Source organism: Alexandromys fortis, unplaced genomic scaffold, assembly GCF_014885135.2.
Source record: "Alexandromys fortis isolate MF-2015 unplaced genomic scaffold, M_Fortis_MF-2015_v1.1 scaffold_35, whole genome shotgun sequence".
NCBI lineage: Eukaryota > Metazoa > Chordata > Mammalia > Rodentia > Cricetidae > Alexandromys > Alexandromys fortis.
Window position 1 is genome coordinate 9,795,342 of NW_026067913.1, and position 14,308 is coordinate 9,809,649.

The window sequence follows — 14,308 nt, forward strand, 5'->3', positions numbered from 1 at the left end:
GTAAACTTTTAGCTGCTTTAGAACTGGTGTATCTTTACTGATGTAGAAGTAAAAGGGAAATATTAAGCTTTATTAATATCAAAAATTAGGAAAAGTGCTCACCTAGGATGCCCAAAGCCCTGGGTTTGATCCCCAACACTACATAATATTGACAGGGCAGCTCATGCCTGTAATCTTAGCATTTGGGAGACAGGCCAGAAGGATTGGAAATTCACGGTACTTAGTGAGTTCGAGGACAGCAAGCGCGACACAAAACTCAATCTTTCAAGGAAATTAAGAAAAGAAAGATTTAGGAAAATAGTCATAAAGAGATTTTAATTTTAGTTCATTGTTTTAAAACTTAAGTCCCTTAACTTTCTGCCTTGGAATTATTCACATACTTGTCAATTTCCTAAATGGAAACTATTGTGTTCACTGTACCCTTGAATAGCTGGTAATTTTTATATCCCTGTTTTGCTTTCTTGTAAATCCTTATGGCAGTGGCAGTTTCCTGTTCTCACCTGACTTTGATAGGAGTGGTAGAATTTATTCATTCATTCATTTATTTATTTGATGGCTAGATGAAAACAGATCAAGGAATTCTTTGACCTGGGTATTTGAAAATTTAACAAAATTATTTTTCTGAATTCTTATATAAAGATTGACTTGTTGTGAATTTTAAGGTCATTAAAATAGCCCCTGGATATTTTAATGAGACAGTTTTATATGTTTTAAACACACCAAAAAGAAAACAGAAAAAGTCCACGTGCTTACCAGTTTATTACTTTTACCTGTAAATAGTACACTTTTTTTATTTTAGTTGCCGGCCAATAAAGATGCCTTTCGAAAGACTTGGAACCCCAAGTATACACTACGTAGTCATTTTGATGGAGTCAGAGCATTAGCTTTTCATCCTGTAGAACCTGTGCTGGTTACTGCCTCTGAGGACCACACCCTGAAACTTTGGAATTTGCAAAAGACAGTTCCTGCCAAAAAGCAAGTATTTTAATATTGATTGCTTTTTCCTTCTAATTTTGTTCATATGGATAATTCTTCTTTATTATCCTGTGTCTTTAGTACATCTGCAGTATCAACCAGTGATTCATGATGATTTAATGTGTTCTCTTCCCCTGTTCTTTTTCTCCCTCTTTTAGGAGTGCCTCTTTAGACGTAGAGCCTATCTACACATTTAGGGGTCACATGTAAGTTTTTTTGAAATAGTACTTAATGAGCAACTTTAATTACTGTTTATAGTTAGTACTCTCAACCTAATTTACTCAATACTTGATGTTAGAGAAGACATATTAGTTGAATTTGATTAATTATATTTAAATATGACCTATTAGTACTTTTCAGTTGTATGTTTTGTTTAGATACCACATAAATGAATAGATGAAGGGGGTAAGGGTTTGAGTTTCTTAGAATTTATAAGTAATTTTCCCTCTCTCTTTCTGTAATAGTGGCCCTGTTCTTTCATTAGCTATTAGTTCTAATGGAGAACAGTGTTTTAGTGGTGGTATTGATGCAACCATTCAGTGGTGGAATATGCCTAGTCCTAATGTGGATCCCTATGATACATATGGTAAGTAAAGAGGCACAATGGGTCTTTTTAGTGAATAGAGCTTTCTATGGGACAATGGTCTGTACCCTGTCACTTGTATTTTAAATAAATGCTGATTGGCCAGTATCAGGCAGGAAGTAGAGGCGGGGCAACAAGTATTTTGGGAAGAGGGAAGTTTCAGTCTACAGTCTTCAACCAGACAGAGAGGAAGCCAGACACAGAGCAAGCAAGATGTGACTGCCTCGCCAAAAAAGGTTCCAGGCCATGTGGCTAATACAGACAAGAATTATGGGTGAATATAAGTTATAAGAGTTAATAAGAAGCCTGAGATACTCGGCCAACCCGTTTATGATTAATGTAGAACCTCTGTGTTTATTTGGGACTAAACTGCTATGGGACCTGGTGGGACAGAAACCCCCCCATCAACAAGAGCTGACAGAATTCTATAGTTCAAATGTTATTACCGAGTTGTTCAGACATATAATTTGTTTATTGTACTTGCTAGAAAGTTTATTTAAAAAGATAGATATTGGTGTTGGAGAAATAGCTCAGGGGTTAAGAGACTCAATTCCCAACATCTACATGGCAACTCAAAACTATAACTCCAGTTCCAGGCGATCTGCCACCCTCACACAAATATACATGTAATATATATGCACACATATATACTAATGCACATAAAAATAAATATTTTTTTTTTGAAGAAAACTAATCATGCTATGAATATTTTATTGTTTGAATTAGTGCTTTATTGTATCTAAAACATTTATTAAATATTAATTTCAGTTAACAAAAAGAAGAGGGGAAAGTTATTGAAGTAACACATTTTTAAACTTAAGAGACAGTATGTATAATCCTTAAGTGAAAGACAACAGAAACAATAGGGATAGAATGGTCAAGGTATAATTCATTACATCTTCATGGAGGACCAAAATTTTTTAATTTCAAAATGAAAAGCAAAATACTCATTTTTTAAAATAAATGACACTTTGAGAAACTTGATTAAAAACTTAAATTTTTACATGTTCAAATACATTAAATAGGCATTGTTTATAATGACTATAAAAAAAAACAAATGTTTGAGCTCTTTGTTATTGTTGGCTAACACATGCTTAGTGCCCACATTCTGTAATGTAAGGCATAATGGCAAGTACTTCGTTCAGAGAAATAAGATGGATGTGAAAAAAGCAAGGGATTAGGGGAGGGAGGGTTTATGATGAATATATTTTCTAAATGACAATGAAATATAGTTCTCTGTACAAGAGTCATCTAGAACATCTTTAGATGAGAGGTCAGGAGTGCTGTCTGTCTTTAACAATGGCATTCAAGCTAAAGGTTGAAAGTCAAGTTATAAAAAGTTCTAAGTCCAAAGAGACTTGAAAGGGATTGATGGCAGCTGCAGTCAAAGGTAAAAATTAGGAGTTACCTAGGAAACAAGAGGTGGCATTGCCAAGATAAGAATGGTTAAGAAGTAGGCTTAGTGTTGCAGGGATAGCTTGGGAATTAAATGTACTTGCTGTTCTTGCCAAAGACCGGGGCTCAATGTCTAGCACCCACTTAATGAATCACAACCATCCATAACCTATCTTCTAGGGGGCCCTTTTAGGACCTCCATGGGTACCAGCCCACATGAAGCATACATAAATACATATATACAAAACACTCATACATGTAATATAAATATTTTTTAAAGAAATGGGCTTAACATATATTTGTTAAATACAGTAATATATAGTGATTTATTGATAGGTTGTGTTATTCTTGGTTTAATTGTGTTTGAAAAGGAAGTTTTATTGGTATAATTGCATTGGACTGTAACTCACTCTGTATACCAATCTGGCCTCAGACTCACAGAGATCTGCCTGCCTTCCTTCCCAAGGCAGCTAAAATTGGTTGTTATAAGGTATTAATTTGTTAGTTTTTACTGTGTGCTCAGGATTGTGCGGATATTGCCATGTTGTAATTTCAGAACATTTTCATCACCAGTCTAGAGCTCTGACTTTGTCTGCTGATGACTGTGTAGATAGTAACACTCACTGAAACAGGGATAGAGTACAAGAGAGAATGACTATGAATGAGAGAGACTATTAAGATATGGGTGCATATGAATGAATATCAATCAAGAGATGATAACCTGAGACTTAAGTCGTCACTAAACCTGACATTATCTAGAGGAAGGAGGACATTGAGAATGGATTAATGGATGAATACCTAAAGAAGAAAATCATTTTGAGAAAGAAACAGCTCACGGAGATTTTTGACAGCTAGCTGGAGGTTAGATGCTTGAGTATTGACCTCCGAGAGAACCACCTTAACATTTCAAGTCAGATTTTATGAATGAAAAGCAATATTGAAACCAGAAAGAATAAATGCTTTGTATTATCAAAGAAAAACAATTACTGGGTTTGGTAGAATTGTGGTCACTGCTGATTTTAGCATGAGGTGTGGTAATGGAGTGATTTGACGACCACATGGTGGTAAAAGATAGTTTAGTTTTCAACAGTTTTTCAGAAGGTGGTGGTAGGGATAATGTTTTTATTGTTGAGGTTCAAAGAGTCTGCCTGCATACTTCTTTTTTAAAATTAAATTTTAATTTGTGAATACTAATGATTCAACGGCAAAGAATTTGTCTAGTGAAAGTGTATATAGATAAGAAAGTAAGTTTGGCTGAGTTTTAGAATGCACCTGGTAGGTTTGTCCTTAATAGGAAGGACAACTTTTTACTTGTATCTGGAAACAAATAGGGTTTAAATTTATTTTATTTGTATTTGTATGTGCACATCTGTGTATGTATGTATTATCCATGTGTGCCATGCGGTGCACCTGTGGAGGTTAGAGACAATGTCTGGGAGTCTGTTACTGGGCTCCTTGTGGTGAGTGCCATGGAAGCAAGAAGATGGTTTTTGACATTGGTTGAAGTTGGGTACAGGATGCAAGAGGGGTCCCTTTTGAATGCTGTGTTTTCTTTGTATTGTGTATGTCATAGTCATTCACAATAAAGGAAAGTTGGGAACTGTGAGGCTGAAGGAGATGGTGATAAATAGGAAGAGTTAAGTGGAAATAGAGGATGACTTAATATGATACTCATTTAGCTCTCAGATCTCCCATCAGTTGATAAATGGTCAAATAAGATGTGCTAGCACCAAACTGGAATGTTACTAGGCAATAAAAAGAAAGGAAGTAGTACTCTAGAAACTTTAACACAGAAGATCCCACTCTGTAGATTCTGTTCATACAATGTGTTCAGAAAATAGCTTTGTTTACACAAGCCCACTGGATCTGTGGTCACCTAGAACTTTAGAAAACTAAAGAAAAGTGGAAAGGAAGGTGGCTAACAAGTAATTAAGTATCCGGAAAGTGGCGCACACCCTTCATCCCAGCACTCGGAAGGCAGAGGCAGAGGCAGGGGATCTCTGATCTACAGAGCAGGTTCCAGTACAGACAGGGTTACACAGAGAAGTGCCTTTTCAAAAACTAAATAAATAAACAGATAATTAATTAAGTAAAAATTAAAATATCCTGAAAGTCAGTACAGTGAGAGTTCTGAACACACCATTGCTGTGCCATTTAAGTGAGTAGTGCAGGTCTGTAAATTGTAGCTCAATTATGGCTGATTTTTTTTTTTTGTACTTTGTAGAAATTGTGAATGTGTTAGTATTAGTGTTAGTATTGTTGGAATAAGTGATAACAATCACCCATAATTCAGTACTTAGAAATAGTCACTGTTTGTGCTTTGGTTTGTCATCTTGTGGTTTTTATGTTTTGTTTTGCCTTTTGAGACAAGGTCTTACTATCTAGTCCTGATTGGCCTTGGACTTTATGTAGACCAAGCTGGCCTACAAAACACATAGATCTGCTTCCCAGGTGCTGGGAAAAAAGGCATTCACCGTCATGCCTGGCTTTACATACATTCCTATTTATTTATTTATTTATTTATTTATTTATTTATTTATTTATTTATAGTTACCTATTCGCCAGACTTCTTCCAAGTAATGTTTTGTTTTGTTTGTTTCTTCACAGAGTCAAATGTTCTAGCTGGCACTTTAGTTGCTCATACAGATGCAGTCTGGGGTCTTGCCTATAGTGGCATAAAAAATCAGTTACTGTCTTGTTCAGCAGATGGCACTGTAAGGTTATGGAATCCCCAAGAAAAACTGCCATGTATTTGCACTTACAATGGAGACAAGGGTAAGTAAAATTTGCCTCTTCAAGAGCAGTTGTTGTTGTTGTTTTTTTTTTTTTTTTAGCTTTATCACTTCTTTATGTTTCTCATGTATGTGCACATGATTGCAGGTGCTCATAAAGGCAGGATTGTAGGATCCTTTGGAGTTAAACAGGCAGTGTGAGATACCTGACAGGTGCTGGGGAGAGAAGTCTGAGTAGCAAGCATTCTTAATTGCTATGCCCAAAGAGTCTTTACAAAAAGACACACGGTATTTTGTACATGTATGTGTGTATAGGCGGGCAAGGATAGAGTACTACTGGAAGGAGTCTGTTCTCTCTACCATGTGGTTTGTAGGTGTGGAACTAGTGAAAAGGGCCTCCTCTGCCTGCTGTGCATCTTGCTTTCCTGAAAAGAACATTTGTTTAAAAAAAAAAACTAGAAAATAAAAAAGATAAAGCAATTGTTTATTGATCCAAAGAGAAATGATAAAGAATTTTATAAAACTTGCCATCATTTTACTTAGTCCTGTTTTACTGCGAGTGCTTGGCATATGTCAGCGAAGCTCAGTGCGTTTTGGCCTTTTTCAGATCATGTTTTATTTTTAAAAAATAAGCATACTTGCATCTAACAGTAAGGTAGACAAATGGTACTACTTACAGGGGCCATAGGAGACAAGGACAGCCACCCTTACGGACTGATGGGATATAGTCTTGAGTACACCTGCCTAAACACTTTGTGTGCCGTGGCTGAGAACATAGGTGTGTGTGTGCAGGGTGGGACACCCTTAATGAGAAGCACAAATGGGATTGCTTTCATGATTTCAAAATCATTTTAAACAAATAGAATATTTTTGTATTTATTTTATGTGGAGAGTAGAGGACAACTTGAGGCAATCTACTCTGTCCTACTCTGAGTCTTGGGGAACAAACTCAGATTGTCAGTCAGGCTTGACTGCAGGCATCCTTACCTGCTGAGCCATCTTGCCAGCCTGGAAATTTTTTATTATAGGAAGATTTACTCAGCTTTACTTTTGGAAGATGCTTGTATATGTCTTTACAATACTGTCAGTCTTATAGTCTGAGTTTTTCAAATTACTTTTTTCATCAGAATTTTGATTTGAACTTAAATATATATTGTTTTAAGACATCTTAGGTGAGTATAATATGTTTAATTTTATCTTTTTTGTATTTTGGGATTCTATGATATTTCAAATACCCAGACCTTAAGAAGTAAAAATTAGATACTTCTTGCTTCATCCAGACTTGTAATTACTGGACTCCAGATTTACTTACTTGCTATTTGAATTTAATGCATGTTCCGCTTTGGGATACTGTTATGCCAGTGCATTTCATAGTCCAAGAATTTACTTTATTATTATTATTTTTTATTTATTTTATTTTTTAGAGAGGGTCTCACTGAGTGGCCTTTGCTGGCATGAAATGCACACAGATCCTTCTGTCTCTACCTTTGTAGTGCTGGAATTAAAGGTGTGCTCCATTTTAATAGACCCAGATTTTGGCTTGTATTAACTCTTTGGCAAAACTTAATATTTGTCAAGAGTCTTCCAGGAGAATGATACAGGAGAATTCCAGGTTTCAGTTTGTTTTGGTGTTTTTGTTTATCTCATTGTTTTTTGTTTCCATTTTTCCTAAGAAAATTGGCAAATAGTTTAAATGAATAGGTTTTTTTCATTACCTTAAGAGAAAGTATATAGCAAAATAGGGGTTACGCCATGTTAGACGAATAATTTGTATATGTCTCTACTTTTATATTTTTTAATGTCAAATAGAATAGTATAAGTAAAAAGTTTTTAAATAACTGAGAATTATTGCTTACCACCTTAACATATTGCTTTCTCTTTCATTATTGATATAATTTCAAAATTTTGTGTGTATGTGTACAGATAAATACATATGAATCTATTTTGGGCTCCTTACAGAACGTGGAATACCTACATCAGTTGACTTTATTGGCTGTGATCCGGCTCATATGGTAACCTCTTTCAACACTGGTAGTGCAGTAATTTATGATTTAGAAACATCACAGTCATTGGTGATGCTTTCCTCACAGGTAGATTCTGGTTTACAATCTAGCAATCACATTAACAGAGTAGTAAGTCATCCCACACTTCCTGTTACAATAACTGCTCATGAAGATAGACACATCAAGTTTTTTGACAATAAAACGGGTAAGGCTTCGGGTGATTGAAAGTACTTACTGTTCTGTTAAATAATGCACATTGCCTTTTGTTTTATGAAGTCATCAGGGTAAACTGTTTTGAGGTGTTGGGAATTTGCACAAGGTACTTCATTACCTCACCACAGATCTGCATTCCTGCTGCTAAGAAACTGTAACTCATTTTTTGCTTTGTTTAGTATATTATTTTACAGTGTGCAAGTTTTATTTTTGATTATACATAATATTTTGTCTAATACTATTTCTTCCATTTTCATTTGATAAAAATTCTTCCGTTTGAATATTTTTTATGTTGTTTTAAGATAGCAAAATATATCACTTACTTGGTATTTTGAGCTTTTTTTTTTTTAAGATTTGTTTATTATGTATATACAGTGTTCTTCCTGCATGCCAGAAGAGGGAACCAGATCGAATTATAGATGGCTGTGAACTGCCATGTGGGTGCTGAGAATTGAACTCAGGACCTCTGGAAGAGTAGCCAGTGCTCTTCACCTCTGAGCCATCTCCCCAGCCCCTTGAGTATGTTCTTAAAATTGTTTCTCAACCAGTCATGTTGGTACACAGCTTTAATTCCAGCATTCTAGAGGCAGAGGCAGGTGGATCTCTGAGTTCAAGGTCATCTTCTTCTATAGATCAAGTTGCAGGACAGGCTTCAAAGCTACACAGAGAAACCCTGTCTCAGGAAAACAAACTGTTTCTTAGTGACTCAAATGATGTTGTGGTGGGTACTATTTGCTGTCATCTTTATGGTATACCTTCTGCTGAATCATAGATATGTGTGTGTATATAGAGGGGGGGGGGAGGTGCGCACCTTTTTTTTCTTGATATTTATTGAGCTCTACATTTTTCTCTGCTCCCGTCCCTGCCTCTTCTGCTCTCCCCTTCAACCCTCCCCCAAGGTCCTCATGTCCCCAATTTACTCGGGAGATCTTGTCTTTTTCTACCTTCTACTTCCCATGTAGATTAGATCTATGTAAGTCTTAGTGTCCTCATTGTTGTCTAAGTTCACTGGGATTCTGGTTTGTAGGATGGCGTTCTTTGCTTTATGTTTAAAAACCACCTATGAGTGAGTACATATGATAATTGTCTTTCTGTGTCTGGCTGGGTTACCTCACTCAAAATAATGTTTTCTAGTCCCATCCATTTTCCTGCAAAATTCAAGCTGTCATTTTTTTTAATTAATTTATTTATTTATTATGTATACAACATTCTGCCTCCATGTATGCCCACATGCCAGAAGAGGGCACCAGATCTCATTACAGATGGTTGTGAGCCACCATGTGGTTGCTGGGAATTGAACTCAGGACCTCTGGAAGAGCAGTCCGTGCTCTTAACTGCTGAGCCATCTCTTCAGCCCCAGCTGTCGTTATTTTTTCTGCTGTGTAGTACTCCATTGTGTAAATGTACTACATTTTTTTTTTTATCCATTCTTCAATCGAGGGGCATTTAGGTTGTTTCCAGGTTCTGGCTATGACAAACAAAGCTGCTATGAACATAGTTGAGCACATGTCCTTGTGGCACAATTGAGCATCCTTTGGATATATACCTAAAAGTGGTATTACTGACTGGGTCTTGAGGAAGGTTTGTTTCCTAATTTTCTGAGAAATCGCCACACTGACATCCAAAGGGGTTGTACCAGCTTGCATTCCCACCAGCAATGCAGGCGGGTATCTTTGAGTTCAAGGCCAGCCTGGTCTACCAGAGCTAGTTCCAGGACAGGCTCCAAAGCTACAGAGAAACCCTGTCTTGTTAAAAAAAAAAAATGCCTTATTTGTATGAGTGTTTGCTTGCACATACATATGGGTATCATGTGTATGCTTGGTGCCCAAGGAAGTCAGAGAAGGCCATTATTAGATCCCCTGCAACTGGTGTTACGAATGGTTTTCAGCCATAATGTGGGTTAATTCATTTGCACTTTCAATTTTTGTGTGTGGGTATTTTGCCTTCAGAGGTCAGAGAGGCTGTCAGATCCTCTGAAACTGTCATGGTGGTACTGGAGACCAAACCTGAGTTGTTCTCTACAAGAGCATAGGTGCTCTTGATCCCTGAGCCAGCACACGACCTCATTTGCACTTTTAATAACTCTCTAGTTGTACAGTACTGCATTTTCTCAGTTATGGAAGATGTAATTTGTCATCTTTTATTTTGTTGTTAGGGAAGGGGCGTATGCTAAAAAATGAATCCAGGCCTTTGACATTATAGGGCAGATATTCTACTACTGAACTACATCCTTAGTTAGGAATCCACCCACTTTAATGGTTGGTTAAATGAGAGAAGCTGCAAGTATGCATTCAAATATATGGGCCTATGGGAGCCACTCTCATTAAGATCACACAGGATTTGGAGAGGAAAGGGTCAAAAATGATGGGATTATGTTATAATCTCAAAATAAGAGAAAAGAGACATGAGATTAGAGGATTGGATAAAAGGAGTGCAGAATGAATTTGATTAAGCAAAATATTACATAAAACTCAAAGAATTAGTAAAAAATTTATATTAAAGTACTATGTCAAGTAAATTTTATGTTGCTGAGGTATTAGCAGGTCCTAAAATTAATTGTTAATAACATTAGTGATAATGAGAAACAGCTGTGGCTTGAAATCAACAGAAGCATCTCCATCTCCTTTTATCTTCAAGTTGTAACTGTTTAGTAGTGCCAAAAAAACGGTTCCTCTTTTCTAGTTTTACATTCAGTTCAACAGTTGTGGCTCAGGGTAAGTAAGGAGAGTAGGTCTCTTTATATCCCTGTATAAAATGTCATACAGGGCCAACACTATGGCAGATGATCATAACTTAAATTTTATAACTTAAATTTACAGGACTTTCTGTAAATCAACATTCTAATGGTGCTGATTAAATGGGAATTGATTTTTATAAAGTATCAGTATTGGTTATTTTTATTTCCTTTTTGGTTTTTTTTTTTTTTTTTTTAAGGTAGCATTTCTCTACGTAGCCCAGGCTGGACCACACTGTGTAGATCAGGACAGCCCCAAACACACAGAGATCCACATGCCTCTCCCTTTGTAGTTCTGGGATTAAAGGAGTGCATTTTCCGGTCTAATCTGTTTGTTTTTTTTGTTTGTTCGAACATGTATTTGTATATATGGGCAGATGCATGTGGAAGTCAGGGGACAACTTGCAGAAGTTAGTTTTCCTTCCTGGACTCAAATTCCGGTGGTTATGCTTGGTAGCAAATGCCTACCTGATGATCCCACTCGACTCCAGAACGAATCAAGTTATAATTGCTTTTCCTTCATCATGTTATCAGAGCACAGCTTTTTATTGAAGTTTGTTTTAAATTTCAACTTGGTGAGTTGGCCCAGAGGTTAAGAGCACTTGTTTCTCCTGCGAAGGACCCCAGTTTGACTCCATCAGCACGTGCCTTACGACTGCCTGCAGCTCCAGTTCCAGGGTTTCCGATGCCCTCTTCTGACATTTGCAGGCAAAATATTCATGCACATGAAGTTAATCTTAAAAAATTAAACTGTAGACACACACAATTAAAAAATAAGTGAATCTTTATTGCATGGCAGACTTTATGGTAATACAGTACATACCATTCACCCCAGAAATCTAGGACAGACCAAAATCATTATTTGTCATTGTACTTAAGTCCAACTGGATGAGCCAGAAAGGTCTTCTTGGGGTTTACTTAACAAAGTATGAGTGAGGATACTTGCAGGAGCAGTAATGGATCAGAAAACATCAGCTGCAGTAGGGAAAAGCCTACCTCAACATGGGTGAGGGGTGGAGCTCTCTGCACAACTTGTAGACAGGTCCACAGATGGAGGAAATCTCTGAAAAGATGCTCCATCCCCAGCAGTTTTTACTATTTCTAGAAAACTTAAGTTTTGGAGAAATGGATCCGTGTCCAAGAGTATATATTGTTCTTATAGAGGACCTGAGTTCAAGTCGCAGTGCCCATCTCAGGCAGTTCTAACTGCCTGAAACTCCAGCTTCAGGAGCTGGCACCTTTCTGACTCCCTTGGCACACAGGCAGACACATGTACATTCGCATAAATTAAAAATAAAAAAAAAAGGTGGGTGAGGCAAGATTTTCAAGTCTCAAAAAATTAGCAATATTAAACATTTTCTTCAGACTATTAGTGTAGCAAATACATCTTAAAAAATGTTAGTGAAAGAAGTCAAACAGAAAAGCCACATATTCAGAATCTATTTAGTATAACGCATCCAGAATAGGCCAGTCTCTTGGAAGAGTATATCATTGTTGCTAGGAACTGTTGCATACTGGGAACAAGGTGTTCTTTTTCAGTGATGAGGATGTGATCTAGATATTGGTGGTTGCCCACTGTGAATTGTGTACTCCCAAATGGTTAAAATACTAATCTTTATAAAACTGAATATTTTTCCAAAACGGAAAGTACTTGTATGGTGATTGTTTTATGTTGATGGTGTTTTTCAACTTCTGCCTCTCAACATTAATCTTTGTTTTGTTTTATAGGTAAAATGATCCATTCAATGGTAGCTCATCTGGATGCTGTTACAAGTTTAGCAGTAGATCCTAATGGCATCTATTTGATGTCTGGAAGTAAGTTTGAACTTCTGTACAACCCTCAAACTTTATAAAAGAATTGTTACTCAGTAACAGCTTTATTTGTCTCTTACAGGCCATGACTGCTCCATTAGATTATGGAATTTGGACAGTAAGACATGTGTACAAGAAATAACAGCTCATAGGAAGAAATTGGATGAATCAATTTATGATGTTGCTTTCCACCCATCAAAGGCATATATCGCCAGTGCAGGAGCTGATGCTCTTGCCAAAGTATTTGTGTGAACCAACATAAATTTGACTGGTCAGAAAGGGGGTCTGTCTGCATCACTGCCATCAAGAAAGTCACTGATACGACACTACATGTGCTCTGCTGGGTAAAGCTGCTGGGCAGACATAATTGTTGGGAATCACATCTTCATGTCAGGCTTACTAGTTTAACTGTAATTAACTGTATTTGTGGGACAGAAAGAAAAAGGACTCCAGTATCTGTGCTGTATACTGGATATGAACTGAGCGTAATTTTTTTTTTAAAGGTGTTTAAGCCAATGTGGAGTCTGATCTTACAAAAAAATAAAGGTGTTTTTGTTGGACTCTGTGTGCTGCCTTAGGGTTAGGAATGTGGTGCTCTTGTGGGGAAGCAAACTCCAAGAGTAGCTTTTCATCTCTTAGTGATCTTACGTTTATTGGTTGAATGCAACAGATTCCCTTTTAAACTTATTTTGCTTTAAAAAAAGAAAAAAGAAAAAAGAAAAGAAAATTTAACTTAAAATATTTTAGCATTAGTTGCACAAAATGTTTGGATAAAATTCTAGTTTTTATAAGTCTTTTTATATATTTAGCCTGTCACAACAGTGATCAAGATCATATTGATGTTTTTCTGCATTATACAGCCCTAAAACACAGAGATCTCACTAACCTGCCACCTATAACCACTTTCTTTCCCCCTTTTATGACTCGGGCCCCAGGGCTGAGTCCGAGATACACTCTGCCTTCAGGCCCATAATATCCAGAGAGGCAGGCAGATCTCTGTGAGTTCAAGGCCGGCCAGGCGGTGGTGGCAGACGCCTTTAATCCCAGCNGGAGTTTAGTACTCCAAATGAACTCTTTAAAAACTAATCTTGACATCTATCACTATGTGATATTTTGTACATCTTACTGTATTTACAAGTTTATTTATCAAGGATTATCCATCTTGCTAATGGCCTATTATTTATTTCACTTTTTGTTGGTCTTTATATCCTTTTTTTAATGTGCTAAGGGAACCTGTGTATCTATTTTGGAGCTCTTTGAACAGTCTAAAATAGACTAAAAATGGAATATTTTATAGTTAATGTACAAACCAAGGTGTTTCTCCCTAAGATACTGTCTTGATTTACCATGAATCCAAAACCAAAACGATCTAGTTTAAAAAAAAATTTGGAGAATATTTTATTGCTATTACATATAGGATACTTTAAAAAGTTGAATCAGGATACAGAAGTCTGCTGGGATTGGACTAGTTTTCCCTGTTTCATTTTTTTTTAGATGTGCTTAATTTTATGGTGTAACTAAAGATTTTCTTTGTGTAATGCATGATTAAGACAATAAAGTATTTTTTTCTAGTCTTCCAAAAACCTTTTCTGATCAGTTTGCGAGTTTTGATGAGTTTTGTAAGGTTTTTGTTTTACAGACTATGAATCAGCAAATTTTTAAGATTGTACCACAAAGCAAACGTACAGCTGTTGAGAAATAATGTATATAAAATGCATATAATAAATATTGAATTGTGTACCTGTATGTTGCTGTTGGCCGCATCATTTCGTGTTGAATAGTAAAGTACAATACTCTCCACAATTGAAGTAGGAAATGAAGGTAATTTCTTAGTCCTTCATTTTATGCTGTTCTTTTTATA

The 14,308-nt window shown here is 36.4% G+C and overlaps 1 protein-coding gene across 4 annotated transcripts in view; it reads left to right on the forward strand.

Moving 5' to 3' along the window:
- Positions 1-13,095, forward strand: part of Strn3 (striatin 3) — a 72,830-nt gene extending 59,735 nt beyond the window's left edge. For all 4 annotated transcript variants that reach the window (XM_050138833.1, XM_050138834.1, XM_050138835.1 and 1 more), the window contains 7 exons: positions 800-975; positions 1,134-1,181; positions 1,440-1,561; positions 5,561-5,728; positions 7,645-7,893; positions 12,364-12,450; positions 12,530-13,095. In XM_050138833.1, the coding sequence (XP_049994790.1) occupies positions 800-975; positions 1,134-1,181; positions 1,440-1,561; positions 5,561-5,728; positions 7,645-7,893; positions 12,364-12,450; positions 12,530-12,699 (1,020 nt within the window). In that variant the 3' untranslated portion in view covers positions 12,700-13,095. The remainder of the gene's footprint in view (positions 1-799; positions 976-1,133; positions 1,182-1,439; positions 1,562-5,560; positions 5,729-7,644; positions 7,894-12,363; positions 12,451-12,529) is intronic.
- Positions 13,096-14,308: the final 1,213 nt, after the last annotated feature.